This window comes from Armigeres subalbatus, chromosome 3 (genome assembly GCF_024139115.2).
Source record: "Armigeres subalbatus isolate Guangzhou_Male chromosome 3, GZ_Asu_2, whole genome shotgun sequence".
In the NCBI taxonomy this organism is placed as follows: Eukaryota; Metazoa; Arthropoda; class Insecta; order Diptera; family Culicidae; genus Armigeres; species Armigeres subalbatus.
Window position 1 is genome coordinate 36081730 of NC_085141.1, and position 16431 is coordinate 36098160.

General features: G+C 39.8%; 1 protein-coding gene across 1 annotated transcript in view; it reads right to left on the reverse strand.

The window, feature by feature from the left end:
• Positions 1–16431, reverse strand: part of LOC134224604 (adenylate cyclase type 6) — an 804830-nt gene that overhangs the window by 19465 nt on the left and 768934 nt on the right. The window contains exon 10 of the mRNA XM_062704018.1: positions 4923–5085. Within this exon, the coding sequence (XP_062560002.1) occupies positions 4923–5085 (163 nt within the window). The remainder of the gene's footprint in view (positions 1–4922; positions 5086–16431) is intronic.

The following is a 16431-nucleotide window of genomic DNA, read 5'->3' on the forward strand; positions in this document are numbered from 1 at the left end:
AGCCTCTTGAAAGGAGGCTTCCGAGCCTCTTGAAAGGAGGCTTCCGAGCCTCTTGAAAGGAGGCTTCCGAGCCTCTTCAAAGGAGGCTTCCGAGCCTCTTCAAAGGAGACTTCCGAGCCTCTTCAAAGGAGACTTCCGAGCCTCTTCAAAGGAGACTTCCGAGCCTCTTCAAAGGAGACTTCCGAGCCTCTTCAAAGGAGACTTCCGAGCCTCTTAAAAGGAGGCGAGCCTCTTGAAAGGAGGCTTCCTAGCCTCTTTAAAGGTGGCTCCGAGCCTCTTGAAATAAGGCTTCCGAGCCTCTTGAAATGAGGTTTCCGAGCTGCTTGAAAGGAGGCTTGCGAGGCTTTCGAGAGGGCTTCGAAGCTCTTGAAAGGAGGCTTCCGAGCCTCTTGAAAGGAAGCTTCCGAGCCTCTTGAAAGGAGGCTTCCGAGCCTCTTGAAAGGAGGCTTCCGAGCCTCTTGAAAGGAGGCTTCCGAGCCTCTTGAAAGGAGGCTTCCGAGCCTCTTGAAAGGGGGCTTCCGAGCCTCTTGAAAGGAGGCTTCCGAGCCTCTTGAAAGGAGGCTTCCGAGCCTCTTGAAAGGAGGCTTCCGAAAGGAGGCTTCCGAGCCTCTTGAAAGGAGGCTTCCGAGCCTCTTGAAAGGAGGCTTCCGAGCCTCTTGAAAGGAGGCTTCCGAGCCTCTTCAAAGGAGACTTCCGAGCCTCTTCAAAGGAGACTTCCGAGCCTCTTAAAAGGAGGCGAGCCTCTTGAAAGGAGGCTTCCTAGCCTCTTTAAAGGTGGCTCCGAGCCTCTTGAAATAAGGCTTCCGAGCCTCTTGAAAGGAGGCTTCCGAGCCTCTTGAAAGGAGGTTTCCGAGCCTCTTGAAAGGAGGCTTCCGAGCCTCTTCAAAGGAGACTTCCGAGCCTCTTCAAAGGAGACTTCCGAGCCTCTTCAAAGGAGACTTCCGAGCCTCTTCAAAGGAGACTTCCGAGCCTCTTGAAAGGAGGCTTCCTAGCCTCTTTAAAGGTGGCTCCGAGCCTCTTGAAATAAGGCTTCCGAGCGTTTTGAAATGAGCTTTCCGAGCCTTTTAAAAGAAGGAGAGAAGAAAAAAAGAAAGTTTACAGAAGAAAGCTCAAAAGAAGATTTTCGGGCCTCTAGAAAGGAGGATTCCAACCCTCTTTAGAGTAGGTTTCCGAGGCTGTCGAGCCTGTTCAAAAATCCCTTCCGAGCCCCTTGAAAAGATCCGGGGCTTTTAAAAGAAGCTGAAAAAAAAGGAAATTTCTAGAGAAACAGCTTGGCCTCCGGGCCTCTTAAAAGAAAGTGATCGAACCTCTTGAAATCATGCTTCGGGGTCACATAAAAGGAGGCTTCCGAGCTGCTTGGAAGGCTTCCGAGAAGCGTAGAAGGATGCTTCCAATTCTCTTGCAACAAAGCAACTGAGCTGTTCAGGAAAAAGTCTTCATGTCTTTCAAATGGAGGCTTTCGAATCTGTAGACTCTAGATTTTAGTTAAGAATCATATTCTTGACATATTATTCAACATTATGTTTTGACCCGGAAGATTGCATAGAAGATTTTTAAAATTTGTTCATTCGAGGTTTTGCCCTTTTGATCTTTTGTCCCACATCTTTTCATCCATTGTACTGGTTATGGAGGACAGGATTCAAAAGACCATGATTTACTGATCGCCATGCATAGGGTAAGGGAGGTATTTTGGACCACCAGTTCGACGCCCCATATTTTGGACCACTGAGAGCAAATTCCTCTTGGTTCAAAATAAGAGCCCCGTAAGGGTGGTCCAAAACACATCCTTTACCCTATTATGTACAAGACAAAGTTTAGAAAAAAAAAATACAAAGCTTTATCAATAAGTTTGGATTAAAATTGTAATTCATCCGCCATTAAGCATTTCGTCCGAGGTACCCCTGGGCCCGGCGAAAGTAACCCCAGTGTTACATGTACCCCAGGTTGAGAATCGCTGTTATAAAAGACCGAGGAATGCTCTGCATCTCCGTGAGCGCTACGGGAAAATAAGCGTTGGTTAGTAGAAAAGGGAATTCATGTGGAGCTCCTTGGTAAGCGACTAACTATTCATTGTAAACTTATTTTGAAAACAAGAAGACGAAAAACTGTGTCAACACAATTCAATGTGCTTCGTTTATTAAGCTTCTACAATACGATCGATTCCGCACTAAATATTTCTGTGCTCTTCGATGCAGACATTAGTTTTATCACTTCGCGTTCTCCCACACTAGCTGGCGTGATCAGCATCTACAAGATCGATTGTACACTGGTTAAACAAATTTCTGCTAAGCGAAGTAGATTTTTTTTCACTTCGCGTTCTACCGGACTAGCTGCCGTCCCATGACCAGCAGCAACACGATAGATTCCGCATCCATATTGTACAAGTATAATATCACAAAATATAAATTTGAAACTTGGAAACACTGACACGTTTTATAGAAGAAAACTACATACGTATTTGTCAACTAAGAATAGGGTTATGTAGTAAGCGTTATTAGAAAAAAATGTATAACCTAAAGTTTTGAAAACAACTTAACGATTTTGTTCAGCGGCGCAGCCAAATTTTTTGATAATAGTGCTGTCCAATGAGAGCTTGAAGTAGCTCGAAGTTTCTCCCTGTCCTGCTCATGTCCATTCGTTGACAAAAAAGAACGAGCAGGACGGGAACAACTTCGAGCTACTTCGAGCTGCTCATTGGACAGCACTAATATGAAGAACGGTTTGAGTTTAAATTTGTTTCGAAATTCCGCGGAATTCCGTTAAATTCCGTTAGAAGCTAGTTTTTTCTAGCGAAATTTTTGTAATTTTACGAAACGAAACGAAATCAAGAAATGCGATTTCGCCATGCTAAGGTTCCGCGAAATTCCGCGGAATTTCGTTTCGAATCACCTGAAACGAAATTTTTCGAAATACCGCATATGCTTACTTTTGTTTGCAGTACTCAAATTAATTCATGAAAAAATGTTACTTAGGTCATTTTGAAAAGTTAAGTAAGAAATAATTGCATAATGCAATAGAAATTGCACACATTCAGGTGACAATATCGTTCAAAAGTATGCTCTTTTTGGCATTCCTTTTATGTACATTACTTTCGTGTAAATTTTAACAACTTTTTCTATCTGTGTAGTTGGAACGCTTTCGATTGCACTCAAAATAATTGTCACTTAATTTCCACTATAAAAATCAGGTAGGCTTTAAAAATCTACATTTATGACGACCTTACTTGAGTCTAATAAAACTTACTCACATGTCATATGTCTACCAAAAAGAAATGTAGTGAAATTTAAATGAAAACGTAGAAAACAATATCTATATTCTTTTCTAGTGAATACTACTTGTCACGAATGTATGAAAAATATATGAGTGGGGTACTCAGACCGAAGTCTATGTTTTGCATCAATCGCTAATAAAAAATTGTGCAGAAACATCATGAGAGCAATTTACAAAAGTAAGTCTTGAGTATGAAATAATTATTTCATAACTCTATTTTTGGTCCCGTCCGCCTCTAGTGGACGGGAATTATTATCACTCACACGGGTATTGCGCAAACTATAATTTCAATTCACTTAAAATTTATGTGTTTGTTGATATTTCAATTCACTTAAATTTAATTACATTTTTTAGTGAATTGAGAGCAGTGAGTACCATCACTAACACATCATTTAACTTCTACAAACGAAACTAGATGGAAAATATCCGCATATGTTTTCATGTAACTCTTAAGTGAAAATTATTTTGAGTGTTAATAAACGTTGCAGACGGAAAAAAGGGGGCTGCCCAAAGGCGTTTTCTTTGCTTTCAAAATGTAGGCAATTAACCTTTGGATGCATTAACCACACTAATGGGTCAAACACAATTGATACGTTTGCGTGCGTTTTGACAGTTTTCCCATGCGAAAACTGTCAAAACGCACGCAAACGTATCAATTGTGTTTGGCCCATAAGTCGAATCCAACAGTCGGAATCGCGAAAAGCATCATTACCATATGGGTTTTTAAAGTGAAGATTTTAATTTATCGTACCGTCGTAGGGGGAGGCAATGGCTCAATTGTGGGTGAGAAAGGGGTCACTGTTTCAACTACATAGATTGCTTTTTGAATACATTTTATGTAGTACAATTATGAGTACAAGAAAACTTAGTTATAAGAGACCTTTTTGAACGATTTTGTTATCCGATCTCCAGACTGTGGGTGAGGATGCTGACCCATTGTCACCCCCGACGACGGTATTCAGCAATTTCTATATTTTAAGCTTCGTAAATTTTGTTCTAAACCAGTGACATAAGTAATCGAATGAATTATCTTAAAATATTCATACATGATGATCACTGCATTCCTCAGTGCACAAAACTGTTTTAAGTAGTTTTTGTCGAGCGGACGTGTCTTGTACACAACCCCTGAATTTTATTCAAACAGCACTGAATGCAAACATACATTAATTACCACAGTTCATGAAACTTGAAATATCCACACCCCCCAAAATAGCAAATGCTTTGGTTCTTCCAGTAAATCGAGCAATTCATTAGTTAAAACACACATCCCTCACATCCCTTGTTCTTCCCTTCCGGGACGAGCGGTACCCAACAACAGTCGATAACAACGCGATGTTGAAGTTCACTCATCACAGCATTTGTCCTGATCTCTGAAGTAGATTCCTCAACAATTTACCGTATGTTTTTCGAAAGAAATCTTAAATCTTTTCCATCTAAATTGAACTTTTGTAACATCATGCAACAAATTCAGTTAAGAGTTAACCTTTTCTCACCTTATGAGAAAATGTTTTAACAGTTAACCCTAATTTATTTATTCATCAAAACTATAATAATACAGACTTTAAATTAAGGCCAACTTTTCGAAAATTATAAAAATTGCTTTCTCAGTAGATAGCACATTTTGTTCCTTACTTCCACTCGGGTCTACTTACCACCTCGCGGTCTTCGTTCTCGTCGTCCATGTAGAAGGTGAGCAGGATGTGCGACAGGGAAAGCAGCGTCCCGCCGACGATAGCCTCCCGTAGCCGAATCGGCAGCATGGTGTAGATGATGTAGATCGCAATCACGGTGCACCCGCCGGACGAGGTGAACTTTCTGGAAAATCAAGTGGAAGCAAGCAGCTAGTGTGAGGTTGGAAGGCAAATTAGACAAAAATGGGTTTGCATTTTGGTAGCTGATGGTTCAAATGATGATAGTAGTCCAGATGAAGGGCCCCCAAATTGGATGCACGCTGGAGAGAATGACTGGACTGGATACGTAAATTGTTTAAATGGTGCCGTTGCTGAATGCGTGGTTTGGTTGAGAGTGCAATGCAGAGTTGCAGCACGGCAGTTACTGCTTAGCCACTCTATTCGATTTTTGTTGGATTTGAAATCATTCGAGTAAGTAATATTATAAATCATAGCATAGATGCCGATGTGCAACATTTACAAAACGAGCTTATTCGCGTCCGACCGTTTCTACGGGCGAGATAAATATTTCTGCTTGTCCGACGGTTATTCAGCATTGAAAGGGACTTCTTCACAGTTTTACGTACCAATGAAAAATTCGTTACGAATGTCATAAAATAGACATGATCTTGACGAGGCGAACTTACACCTTGCTAGAAAATCAGTACTGTTGGACACCTGAATCATGCATCGGTGATGGGTGGATGGGGCTAACCAAGCTCGATTGTTTGCCTTTCTAATTCATAGAGTCATAGATCAACCCAATCACTTTACAAAAAGTTACTTTTTATTGAAATGCGGAGAGTCAATTGAAACGCAACTCTACATTAGAGTGGCTCAAAAAACACTTTTTCAAATTTTTTGATGGGCCGCCCTCTTAATCGGTTCTATTTGATGCCCTGATGCTCTGGACAAAATTTCAGCCAAATCGGTCAACGTTTGGGCAGTGCTAAACTCGTTGGAAGTTTATATGGAAAAATGTATGCAGAAACATCCAAAAACAGTGATTCGCTGTTGGACAGCACAATATACGATCAAGAACCATGATACTCATTGAGTTCTTGTAAAATAAAATACAGAATGTTATACTGAAAACCGCGATGAGATTAGAGTTTATTACGCAAAGATATTAGCATTTTACTGGAGTGTTGTAGGGGTGAATTTATTTATTTTCAAAGGTAAAAGAAACGAAATTTGCTCAAACCCCACTGCAGAGAAATGCTAATAACTTAGCCGGGCAAACTCGAATCTTCTCGCGGTTTTCTGCATAACATTCTGTATTAAATTCTCCAAGATTTGAATGAGTATCATAGTTCTTCATCGTAAGTTGTGTAGTCCAGCTGCAATTTACTGTTTTTGGATGTTTCTGCATACATTTTTCCATATAAACTTCCAACGAGTTTAGCACCGCCCAAACGGCCCATCAAAAAAATTGAACAAAGTTTTTCCCATACTAATTTGAGCCACCCTACTCTACATACATTGTAAACTTTACTGATACGTTTTTTGACTTTAACAGGAAGCTTCTCGTTAGTGTCTCGTACTTGACAGAAGTCGAGTCAAGTTCGGGACAATCAATTCCATGTATGGTAGGTGCACGTATTCAAATCGATCCTTTGTCCAGGGTGTAGATAGTCGGGTGCCGTGTTGCTTGAGGTTCAGTGAAGTAGTGAATCGCCTCAGTGTATGAGGAATGAGACATTTCGCACATCTTATAAGTAATAAGACGTGAGAAATAAGAAGTGAGTAGTGAAAAGTAAGAAGTTAAAATTAAGAAGTGAGAAAGAAAATTTAAAAGTGATGAATTTGAGAAGTGTGAACTGTAAAGTGAGAAGTAATAAGTGAAAATGGGAAGTGAAAAGTAAGAAGTGATAAGTAAGAAGTGAGAAGTAAGAAATGAGAAATAAGAAGTAGGGAATGAAAAGTCTTCTTTCACTTTATAACAGTATGAAGTGAAAAATAAATTGTGAATAGTGAGGAATGAGAAGTAGTTAGTATAAAGTAAGAAGTAAGAATTAAGATGTGAGTAAAAAGTGAAAAGTATTTGGGAAAAATGAGAAGTAAAAAGTATGAAGTAAGAAGTGAGAATTAAAAAGCGAGAAGTAGTAAGCGAGTTTAAAGTAAGAAGTGAGTAGTGACATATACAAAGTGAGAATTGTGAAGTTAGATGAGAGAAAAGAAAATCTAAAAGTGAAAAGTAAGTTGTAAGTGAGAAGTGTGAAGTGAGAAGTAAGAATTGAGAAGTTAGAAATGAAAGGTAAAATGTGAGAAAAGAAAAGTGAGAAGTAAGAAGCGAGAAGTGAAATGTGAGAAGTAAGTAGGAAAACAATTCGAAGTGAGAAATGCGAAGTGAGAAGTGAAAAGTGTGAAGGGATAAATGAGGAGCGAGATGTGCGAAGTGAGTAGTGATAGAACTGTGCGCCGCCGCGCCACGACGCCACCACCGTCAAAAAATGAATCGGCGCGCCGCCGTATGAAAATTTAACCACGCTGCCAATTATTTTTTACCACGCTGATGGCATTTTTACTGTAAAGTCCAGATTTATCTACTGCTACTGTCGGAAATATATATTTTCAGCAAAGTTCAAACGATAATTATCTTCCTTTGATTTATGCATTTTTTATTCTCACGTCCTAGACAAAACAAACATCGAAAGTTGATGAAGGGCTTGTTTCATTAAAGATAGGCTTTTCAGCCAAAACAGTAACTTATTCAGCCTGAATTGTTTGTTGGGAAGCCACAAGATCCCTTGTTGTACAACGTATGCTCGGTAAATCAAAACAATATTGATTCAAACAAAATTCACCAATAAATTATCCAGAAAATGAGGGGATTGTTCTTCAGGAATTCAAAGAATTGCTTTTGGAAGTTCGTGCCGGAATATTTTTGTCTAAAAATATTTTCAGAATTTCATTTAGAATTTGATTGAAAACTCTTTTGGGAATTCCTTGGAAAATTTCTCCTGCAAGTCGAACGGGAAATCCAAATTTATTTTTTATTTTAATTTATTATTTATTATATAAATTTATTCTAGAACTTACACAAAACAATCTGAGTTTCAAACCAGGAATTCCTTGCGAATTTCTTCAAGATTTCCTTCATGCATTGCTCATTAAAATCTTTCTTTTTTCTTCGGATATTTCCTTAAAAAAATCCGTCGTGAATTTTTCACGAAAGAGGTACTTCCCGGCCCAGAGGTGAGCCAGCATAGGGCTGCAAGCCTCTTTAATAAAGAATAAAAAGAAAATTGGAGCAGTTCCTTGAGGAATTTTCTAGGAAAATTTCCAGGGAAACACATAGAGATATTTCTGGAAGAGTTCTTTAAGGATTTCCGCGGATATTCTTGTAGACATTTATGTGGAAAGTCTTCGAGAATTTGTAAAAAAAAAGTCTCTTTAGAAAAAGCAGGATAATTGCCGGAGTAATTTCCTAATGATATATCAGAGGAATTTTTCTGGTAGTTGCCCGGGAAAATCCCCTGGAGGTTTAAGGGTGAATTTTTGGAGAAATTCTGAAGAAGTTTCCGTGGGAATTTCCTGGGGAGTGGGGAATTACTTAAATGATCTCCAGATGAAATTTTTTAAAGAGTTCTTGGAGAATACTTAATGAAATTCCCGGAAAATTACTTCGCTTTATTTGTGAACGACTTTCCGGGAGAGTCCTTGTTTGACTTTCGAGGTATTTTTGCCTTTCTCGTACAACAAAGTTGTACCAGAAGGCTATAATTTCACTCCAAAAGTGTGTGTGTAGCCCATAAATATTTTTTTTGTTAAACGCGTTTCATATAGAAGGGCTTGACAGATTCGAGTGCAACTGGTTTCATTCGACGGAGCAAATTTCGTAGTTGGACACTATTGTTTTTGTTTTTTAATAAATCAAGGAGTTTGGATTATATTTTTATTTTTTAATCAACAAAAACACAAATGCCCATTGAATCATTAATCATTTTAGCCGTGGCGCAACCCACGGTAACCCACGGTAAGTAATTTTTAAGCAACGTACTAGAATTGCACCAAATCTTTTTATCGCCGAAATGTAGGCAATAAGCACTGCATTTACAACATTAATTCGAATTCAACATATTGTGTATCCGGAATAAATTTATACCGCTTTTTATACCGAAGTTGGATTTTTCTCCAGATACAGGCAACTTTCCCAACTTCGGAAGTAGTGCGCTGGATTCCCCTGAAGATGCGCTAAACAACGCATCCATTAGTTTGACAGATAAAACTTCGGAAGAAAGTTCGGTTCGGAAGTCCGGACTTCCGAATTCTAAGTTGGTGCTACACTCTGAGAAAAATCTATACTAAATAGATTAAAAGTCATTCTAAATGGCTATTCGCCTGGTTGACCCCGATTTAGTATAAGTTTCACATAGACGTGCTTAGTATAACTTTGAGTTATTATGCCAAAGTATACTTTCAGGCCACATTTTTCTTTACGTAGATGGATTCTGCAGTAGAATGTTTTGTTTTGCTTCGAAAAAAAAAACAGAAAAATTACGGTAGAAAATTATATTTATATTTTATTATTATCTTTATACTATAGAAAACGTGACGTGATTAGTTATTCACTATTATTGTCATCATATAGGGTTCGATAATTAATACGCGACATGATAAAAAAAAATCACTCCTAGTGAGTCTCAACTTTTTGCACCACACATTTTATCATTCTGTAGCTGATAATATGCATTTTCCTGGTAAATGCCTGATTCTGGATAACCATGGTGAACATTTGACTCCTTTCGGTCGGTATCCTGGAGCATCGCTTGAAGTTCCATGCTTGATTGTAGTCTTCCTGTAAGGTTGAATCAGATTTTATGAATTAAAATGTCGATTAAAATAATATGGAATGCATTTTGTTGTGGTAGATGACATACCATATCAGAATAAGGTGATCTCGTTGATTACTTTTCACTTTTAAGGGCTTCGATTTCCATTCCCATGTCCGGTAATCAGTCCAGCTTCTGGCTGCCATCTTCGGCGAATGGAGCGGCGAATTCAATACACCTCTAGACTTCGTCATTTCCACGCCACTTCCGTATTGGATTGTAAATAAACCAAAGTTATGGTTTCGAAGCTATCTGAAACCATTTGCTTTCTGCATTCGGCAATCCTTGGGAACTATGAATAATTAATTTAATATTTTTTCGCGATATTTCTCGCAATAGTCAGTTTGTGCGAAAAAAAATGATATCAAAATCACAAAGAATACGAAAACAAAATATTTAAGTGCAAATCATTCATAGAATAACTTTTAATGTTAGATAGTATACATTTTAGTCTATTGGAAGTTTAAAGTACAAAAATGCCAATATAGATTAAATTTTAATCTAACAAACAATTTCTTTATTTCTGAGTGTACGCCGACAATATTGTATCGAGAAAGGCATCATCACCGCCGGTGGATAAATTTGGGTTTTTTGTATCTTTATTAAAGATACAAAAAAAATTCGGGTTAATTTCTGGAATAATTTCCAGAGGAATTTGCTTTAGATGTTGTGGATCTAGATTTCGCAATCCTTTTCTTCTTCTCATTGGAATTACATCCTCCACAGAGATATTGCCGCATCGCAGCTTAGTTTTCATTAGGCACTACTTTATCCCCGGGAAGTCGAGAGAATTTCCAATCGGAAAATTTTCTAGACCGCATGGGGAATCGATCCCAGCCACCTTCAGCATAGTCTTGCTTCGTAGCTTTGTGCTTACCGCCTGGCTAAGGAAGGCCATCTGATTTCGCAATATAATTTCTTTAAGGAATTCTCAAGAATTCCTGAACAATTTTCCGGAAGAATTCCCGGGAGTTTTCCGGAAGAATTTCCGGACGAATTTCCGTAGGAATTCCTGGAGGAACTTCCGGAGGAATTCCTGGAGGATTTTCCGGAGGAATTCCTGGAGGAACTTCCGAAGGAATTACTGGAGGAACTTCCGGAGGAATTCATGGAGGAACTTCCGGAGAAATTCGTGGAGGAACTTCCGGAGAAATTCGTGGAGGAACTTCCGGAGGAATTCCTGGAGGAACTTCCGGAGAAATTCGTGGAGGAACTTCCGGAGGAATTCCTGGAGGAACTTCCGGAGGAATTCCTGGAGGAACTTCCGGAGGAATTCCTGGAGGAACTTCCGGAGGAATTCCTGGAGGAACTTCCGGAGGAATTCCTGGAGGAACTTCCGGAGGAATTCCTGGAGGAACTTCCGGAGGAATTCCTGGATGAACTTCCGGAGGAATTCCTGGATGAACTTCTGGAGGAAAATCTGGAGGAACTTCGGGAAGAGTTCCTGGAGGAACTGTCAGAGGAATTCCTGGAGGAACTTCCGGAGGAATTCCTGGATGAACTTCCGGAGGAATTCCTGGATGAACTTCCGGAGGAATTCCTTTATGAACTTTCGGAGGAATTCCTGAAGGAGCTTCGGAGGAATTCCTGAAGGAGCTTCGGAGGAATTCCTGAAGGAGCTTCCGGAGGAATTCCTGGAGAAGCTTCCGGAGGAATTCCTGGAGGAACTTCCGGAGGAATTCCTGGAGGAACTTCCGGAGGAATTCCTGGAGGAACTTCCGGAGGAATTCCTGGAGGAACTTCCGGAGGAATTCCTGGAGGAACTTCCGGAGGAATTCCTGGAGGAACTTCCGGAGGAATTCCTGGAGGAACTTCCGGAGGAATTCCTGGAGGAACTTCCGGAGGAATTCCTGGAGGAACTTCCGGAGGAATTCCTGGAGGAACTTCCGGAGGAATTCCTGGAGGAACTTCCGGAGGAATTCCTGGAGGAACTTCCGGAGGAATTCCTGGAGGAACTTCCGAAGGAATTCCTGGAGGAACTTCGGAAGGAATTCCTGGAGGAACTTCCGAAGGAATTCCTGGAGGAACTTTCGGAGGAATTCCTGGAGGAACTTCCGGAGGAATTCCTGGAGGAACTTCCGGAGGAATTCCTGGAGGAACTTCCGGAGGAATTCCTGGAGGAACTTCCGGAGAAATTCCTGGAGGAACTTCCGGAGGAATTCCTGGAGGGAAATTTTTGGAGGAACTTCCACACCTCATCCAGGATGTAGATCTTTCGTGTCGGTCCTTTACACCACACGAAGTGGACAGAGCCTATAATATAAGTAAGTAAAGCAAATGCGAAGCGTTCTCGGGAAACAGACAGAGGTGGAGCGTACTGTTGAGCGAGAACATTTTCACTTCATTGATACGCTCCATAACCGTGCTCTACAGTTCAGTTGAAGATGTGGTTAAAAATCACTGCGTCGAAAGCTTTCTGATGGATGGTGTGGAGACTCAAAAAAAAGGCAGTTGTACCAATTAGTACAGCTGAAATGATTCATGAACCTGCGAGTTGGTAAGATCCACTTTAAAGTACTGCCGCACCTTCTGCTATCCGCTATCAAGTCAATGATTTTGAACAAGCAGGGAGAAACTTTTATCTATTGCTTGCGATATTGATTTTATGCAATCGGTGCATATATCCAAAATTATGGCAAATTGTGCATGATATTAATGAAGGATTGTGATAAAATCTTGCATTGTCTGATTGTATGAAGAAAAGTTTATGTGTTCGGTAATCTGGGGGTCGCATTGAACCATTATTGCGGTAAATGCAAACATAATACATTCATCTATATTTTCATGCATCTTTATTTATATCAAATTGAAGAGAATATGGGCTGACAAAATTTTATCAAAGTACAATTTTGACACCATTCATAAAATTATGAGTCCCCCGCTTTATTCAATCCTCATTACACTACCGAATGATCGTCGACTGTTAAGTAAAACGCAATTCTCTTCTCTTTTATGGGAATATAACAAGTGACAAGTACACTCCTACCATCGCGTCATTGGAGATGCAACAGGCTTCTGGCTATTGCTGTCGTCTGCTACTCGACCATCCGCTTGCTTGTCGTACGTCATCTACAGAGGCACATTCGCAGTAAACCAGCTGTAGCGGAGCATTCTGTAGAACAATTCCATCCGCGATGCACATTCCTATATATACGGTTCACAGTTAAAGCCGGCTCCGGTTAACTGGAGCTGAAAGTATGGCGGTCCGAGACGTGACACGAACGGAAATGCTGCTGAGACTGACACAACACTGCCCCATCCGTTGGGTTTGCTTAAGGTAAGTTGGGTGTGGATTCCTATTTATAATAGAATTCGCCTTCTGTTTTAGAAGATCTTGCTAACTCTGTTTCACTGACGGATCTGGAAACGCTCCAAATCGTAGATATTGTCTTGGCTGTATTTTGTGTCTCCAAAGACATAAATTAAGTAAAGATGGATGGAAATTACCCAGTTTTGGAAATTTTACTAATGCACCTTAACATGCCTTCCGCAACAGATGGTCAGCGTTCGTTTGGCTGAGAGTTTATCCTTTTCTAGGTTGGCAGGTTGTTCCGCTTCAGTTACCCGGAGCGATAACAGTAACGCATATAAGCTCGCGAGTATATGATTTGCATGATACCAAACTGTGAATTTTCTTCATAAAAGGCTTCCAATATTGAAGCATGTCAAATGTACTTTTAAATGCGAATTTAACGACGACGCGTTCGAGTCATCCGTTGTTTACAAGTACAATTACATCAACAGAAAAAAGAATATTCAGCGATTCCATGGGAAAAGAATAGAGTTGAAAAAAAAAAGTTGTCCAATTTTGCTCAAAATCGCTTGGTATGTTCTTCATCGAAAATAATTAGACCCGTATTTTTTTATTTTTTTATTAGGGTGACCATGTTCGATATAGGGTTACCAGAAAAACATCCATTTTTCAAAAAAAAATTTATTTTTAAAAAATCATAACTTTTGAACCACTGTATCGATTTGCAATATTTTTTTATGGATAGAAAGCTTATTACTTCTAGTTTTTACTAAAAATATTGGTTTGGTGTATTGGTGTACTCAAATTTGCTAAAATGGCCAAAATATTCGTTTTTTATGATTTTTGAAATGTTGGACCACAACGACTATATACCACGACTGAGTAAACTTAACTATTTTGAATTATTCCACAAAAGGGTCATTTCGAGTGAACCGAACTGAAACTAGAATATATTTTTTTTAGCGTGTAGAATTTTTTTTATATTTAGTCAATTTTGAAGTCCAAAAACACAATTTTTCCGACCAATGAAATCTATGTTGAAATTCTTTGTGTAATAAATGCTTTCCATTGGTATTATTAAAAATTTGGCAACCAGCGCTGTCTGAGAGAATCTTGGCTCTGCTATATTGAGGAATGGTTGCTCAAATCTCAAAGCTTTAGACTACAAGCAATGTTTTTCTCTGATTAGCTTCAATTAAAACTCAGCATTTAATTTGATTATTTTTATTTTTCATAATTCATCAAAAAAAATATTACATAGCAAAATTCTTACAATTTAACACACTTTTCTTCATCTGAAAACGAAAACCGTTTCACGATAATGTAATTTTTATTTTGTGGCAACGAAACGATTGTGTCCCAGTGATTTGTTTTACACGAGTATAACGTAAAGGGTCTTATTTCCCGGCCAAAAAAAAATCCCGGGATTCGGGATTTTAGTTTTTTTCATCCCGGGAAATCCCGGGATCCCGAGATTAACATAAATATAAATGAAAATCCGTTTTTTTTTCAATGATAATAATTCAGTTCAATTTATTCATTTGAAAAGTTCACAACAAAACAATAATTCATTTAATAATTCAGTGCATAATTACTCGATTTAAACAGTAACGATGGTTTATTTTCCATCGACACGCTTGAAATATGATTTGAGAAAGCACAACTCGTTGATGCTTGAATCCTGTAGAGATGATCTTTTCTTGGTGCAGATATTTGCCGAATCAGAAAAAACTCTCTCGCTATCCGTGGATGTCGGTTTGATGGACTTCAACGCTTTGTACATATTGTTCAGTCCCGGTGGCCCGGTGTTAGCTCGCCAGTTAGCTCAAAAAGTGCAAGTTCTTTTTGTATCACTTTTTGGATACTGAATGGTTCACGTTGGGTATTGCTCGTTTCAGCATGTTGCTGAATCATATCTTCGAGCTCCTTCTCAAGAGATGCGTCATCAATTGACTCCGGGGAATGGTTGGGAGCTCCGTTGAAACAGTCGATGTCGATGATCCGCTATTCTGAAGCCATCTCATGAGCGAAACAAGCTTAGGATTTCGCCGTTCTTCGATTCGTTTCAGAATAGCCTCGTGGAGTTGTGTTGCAAAAGGGCTAGCTTGGCTTTTTAGTTTAGTGAGCAAAAAGTTCAAGCTACCTTCAGCAGTCATGAGAGTTGCGTCCCTACGGCCCAGCGCTTCTGATACTAACCTAATAGGCTGCAGGGCGCCGTGCAATGATTTTATCATATCCAGCTCTTTGTCGCTAATGATCACACTGCTAGGCACACGTAATTCCTTTAGTGCTTTCACAACACAGTCATGGAGCTTGATGTACCGCTCAAGCATGGTCTCAGTGCTGTTCCAGCGGGTTTTTATGTCCGGAAGAAGCTGATACTGCTTGTGGAAGTGTTCCATTACCTTCTTTTGCAAAACCGAATTCTTCACGGGTGATTTGCGGAACATACGAACAACAATTCGGATTCGTTTGAGAACACTCCCAAATTGTTTGGTTTTGTACAAATCTACAATAACAATTTAGATTGATTAATGTCGAAAAAACAACTATTTAATGTATATTACCAGATACATATATGTTCTTGCCATTGTCCATTGCATCAGTTTCGGCATCGTCGGTTTCGTTAGGAGATTCTCCTTCTTCATCGTCAGAGTCCGAATCTTCTGAATCTGAGATTAATGCATCATCCGTTTCACAGGCAGTCCGAGCCGAGTCCGAGCGATAAAGGACATCCTGAACAGCAAGATGCAGCCCATGGTTATAGCAAAGTTGATGGAAATATGGTACCATCCTTCCGAACTTCACCATAACCGATGCACCGTCTGATGTGACCGCTGCGATGGAGCTAGCATCAAGTCCAAAACCATTGATCATTTGTTCCACAGCTTCCACTATTTTTTCCGCAGGGAACGCTCCGCGAATTCGAACCAGCCCTAGGTTGAAGAAAGAACCATCCGCAAAATGAAGATTCACGTTCAAATATCGCTTGTTTGCGACACTTGTCCATTCATCTGTCGACATACTGACAAGTTCGTTATTCGGGCGAGTTTTTTCCGTCAATTCTTGCATTGTTTGCTTTTTGGCGTAGTCGTAGAATTCGTGGACAAGGTGCATTACCGCGGTTTTGGTTCTGGGTAGTTTAAATCCTTGCTCAGCCACAGCTTGCCGAATGAACTGACTGTTGGTAATGGCAGAAATTGAAATGCCGTCAGCTGCTGCCAACCGCGCAACAGTTTCACAGAGCGTTCTCCGTTTCAGAAACGGAAGTAGCGAGGACTGTTTGATAGAAGACGCTGGTTCTGCGGTATCCAACACTTTGCGTTGCTTCAATGGCACCACGTCGGACTTGGATTCCCGCTGATTTTGATGGTTATGCTTATTTTTCAGGTGTCGCCATAAT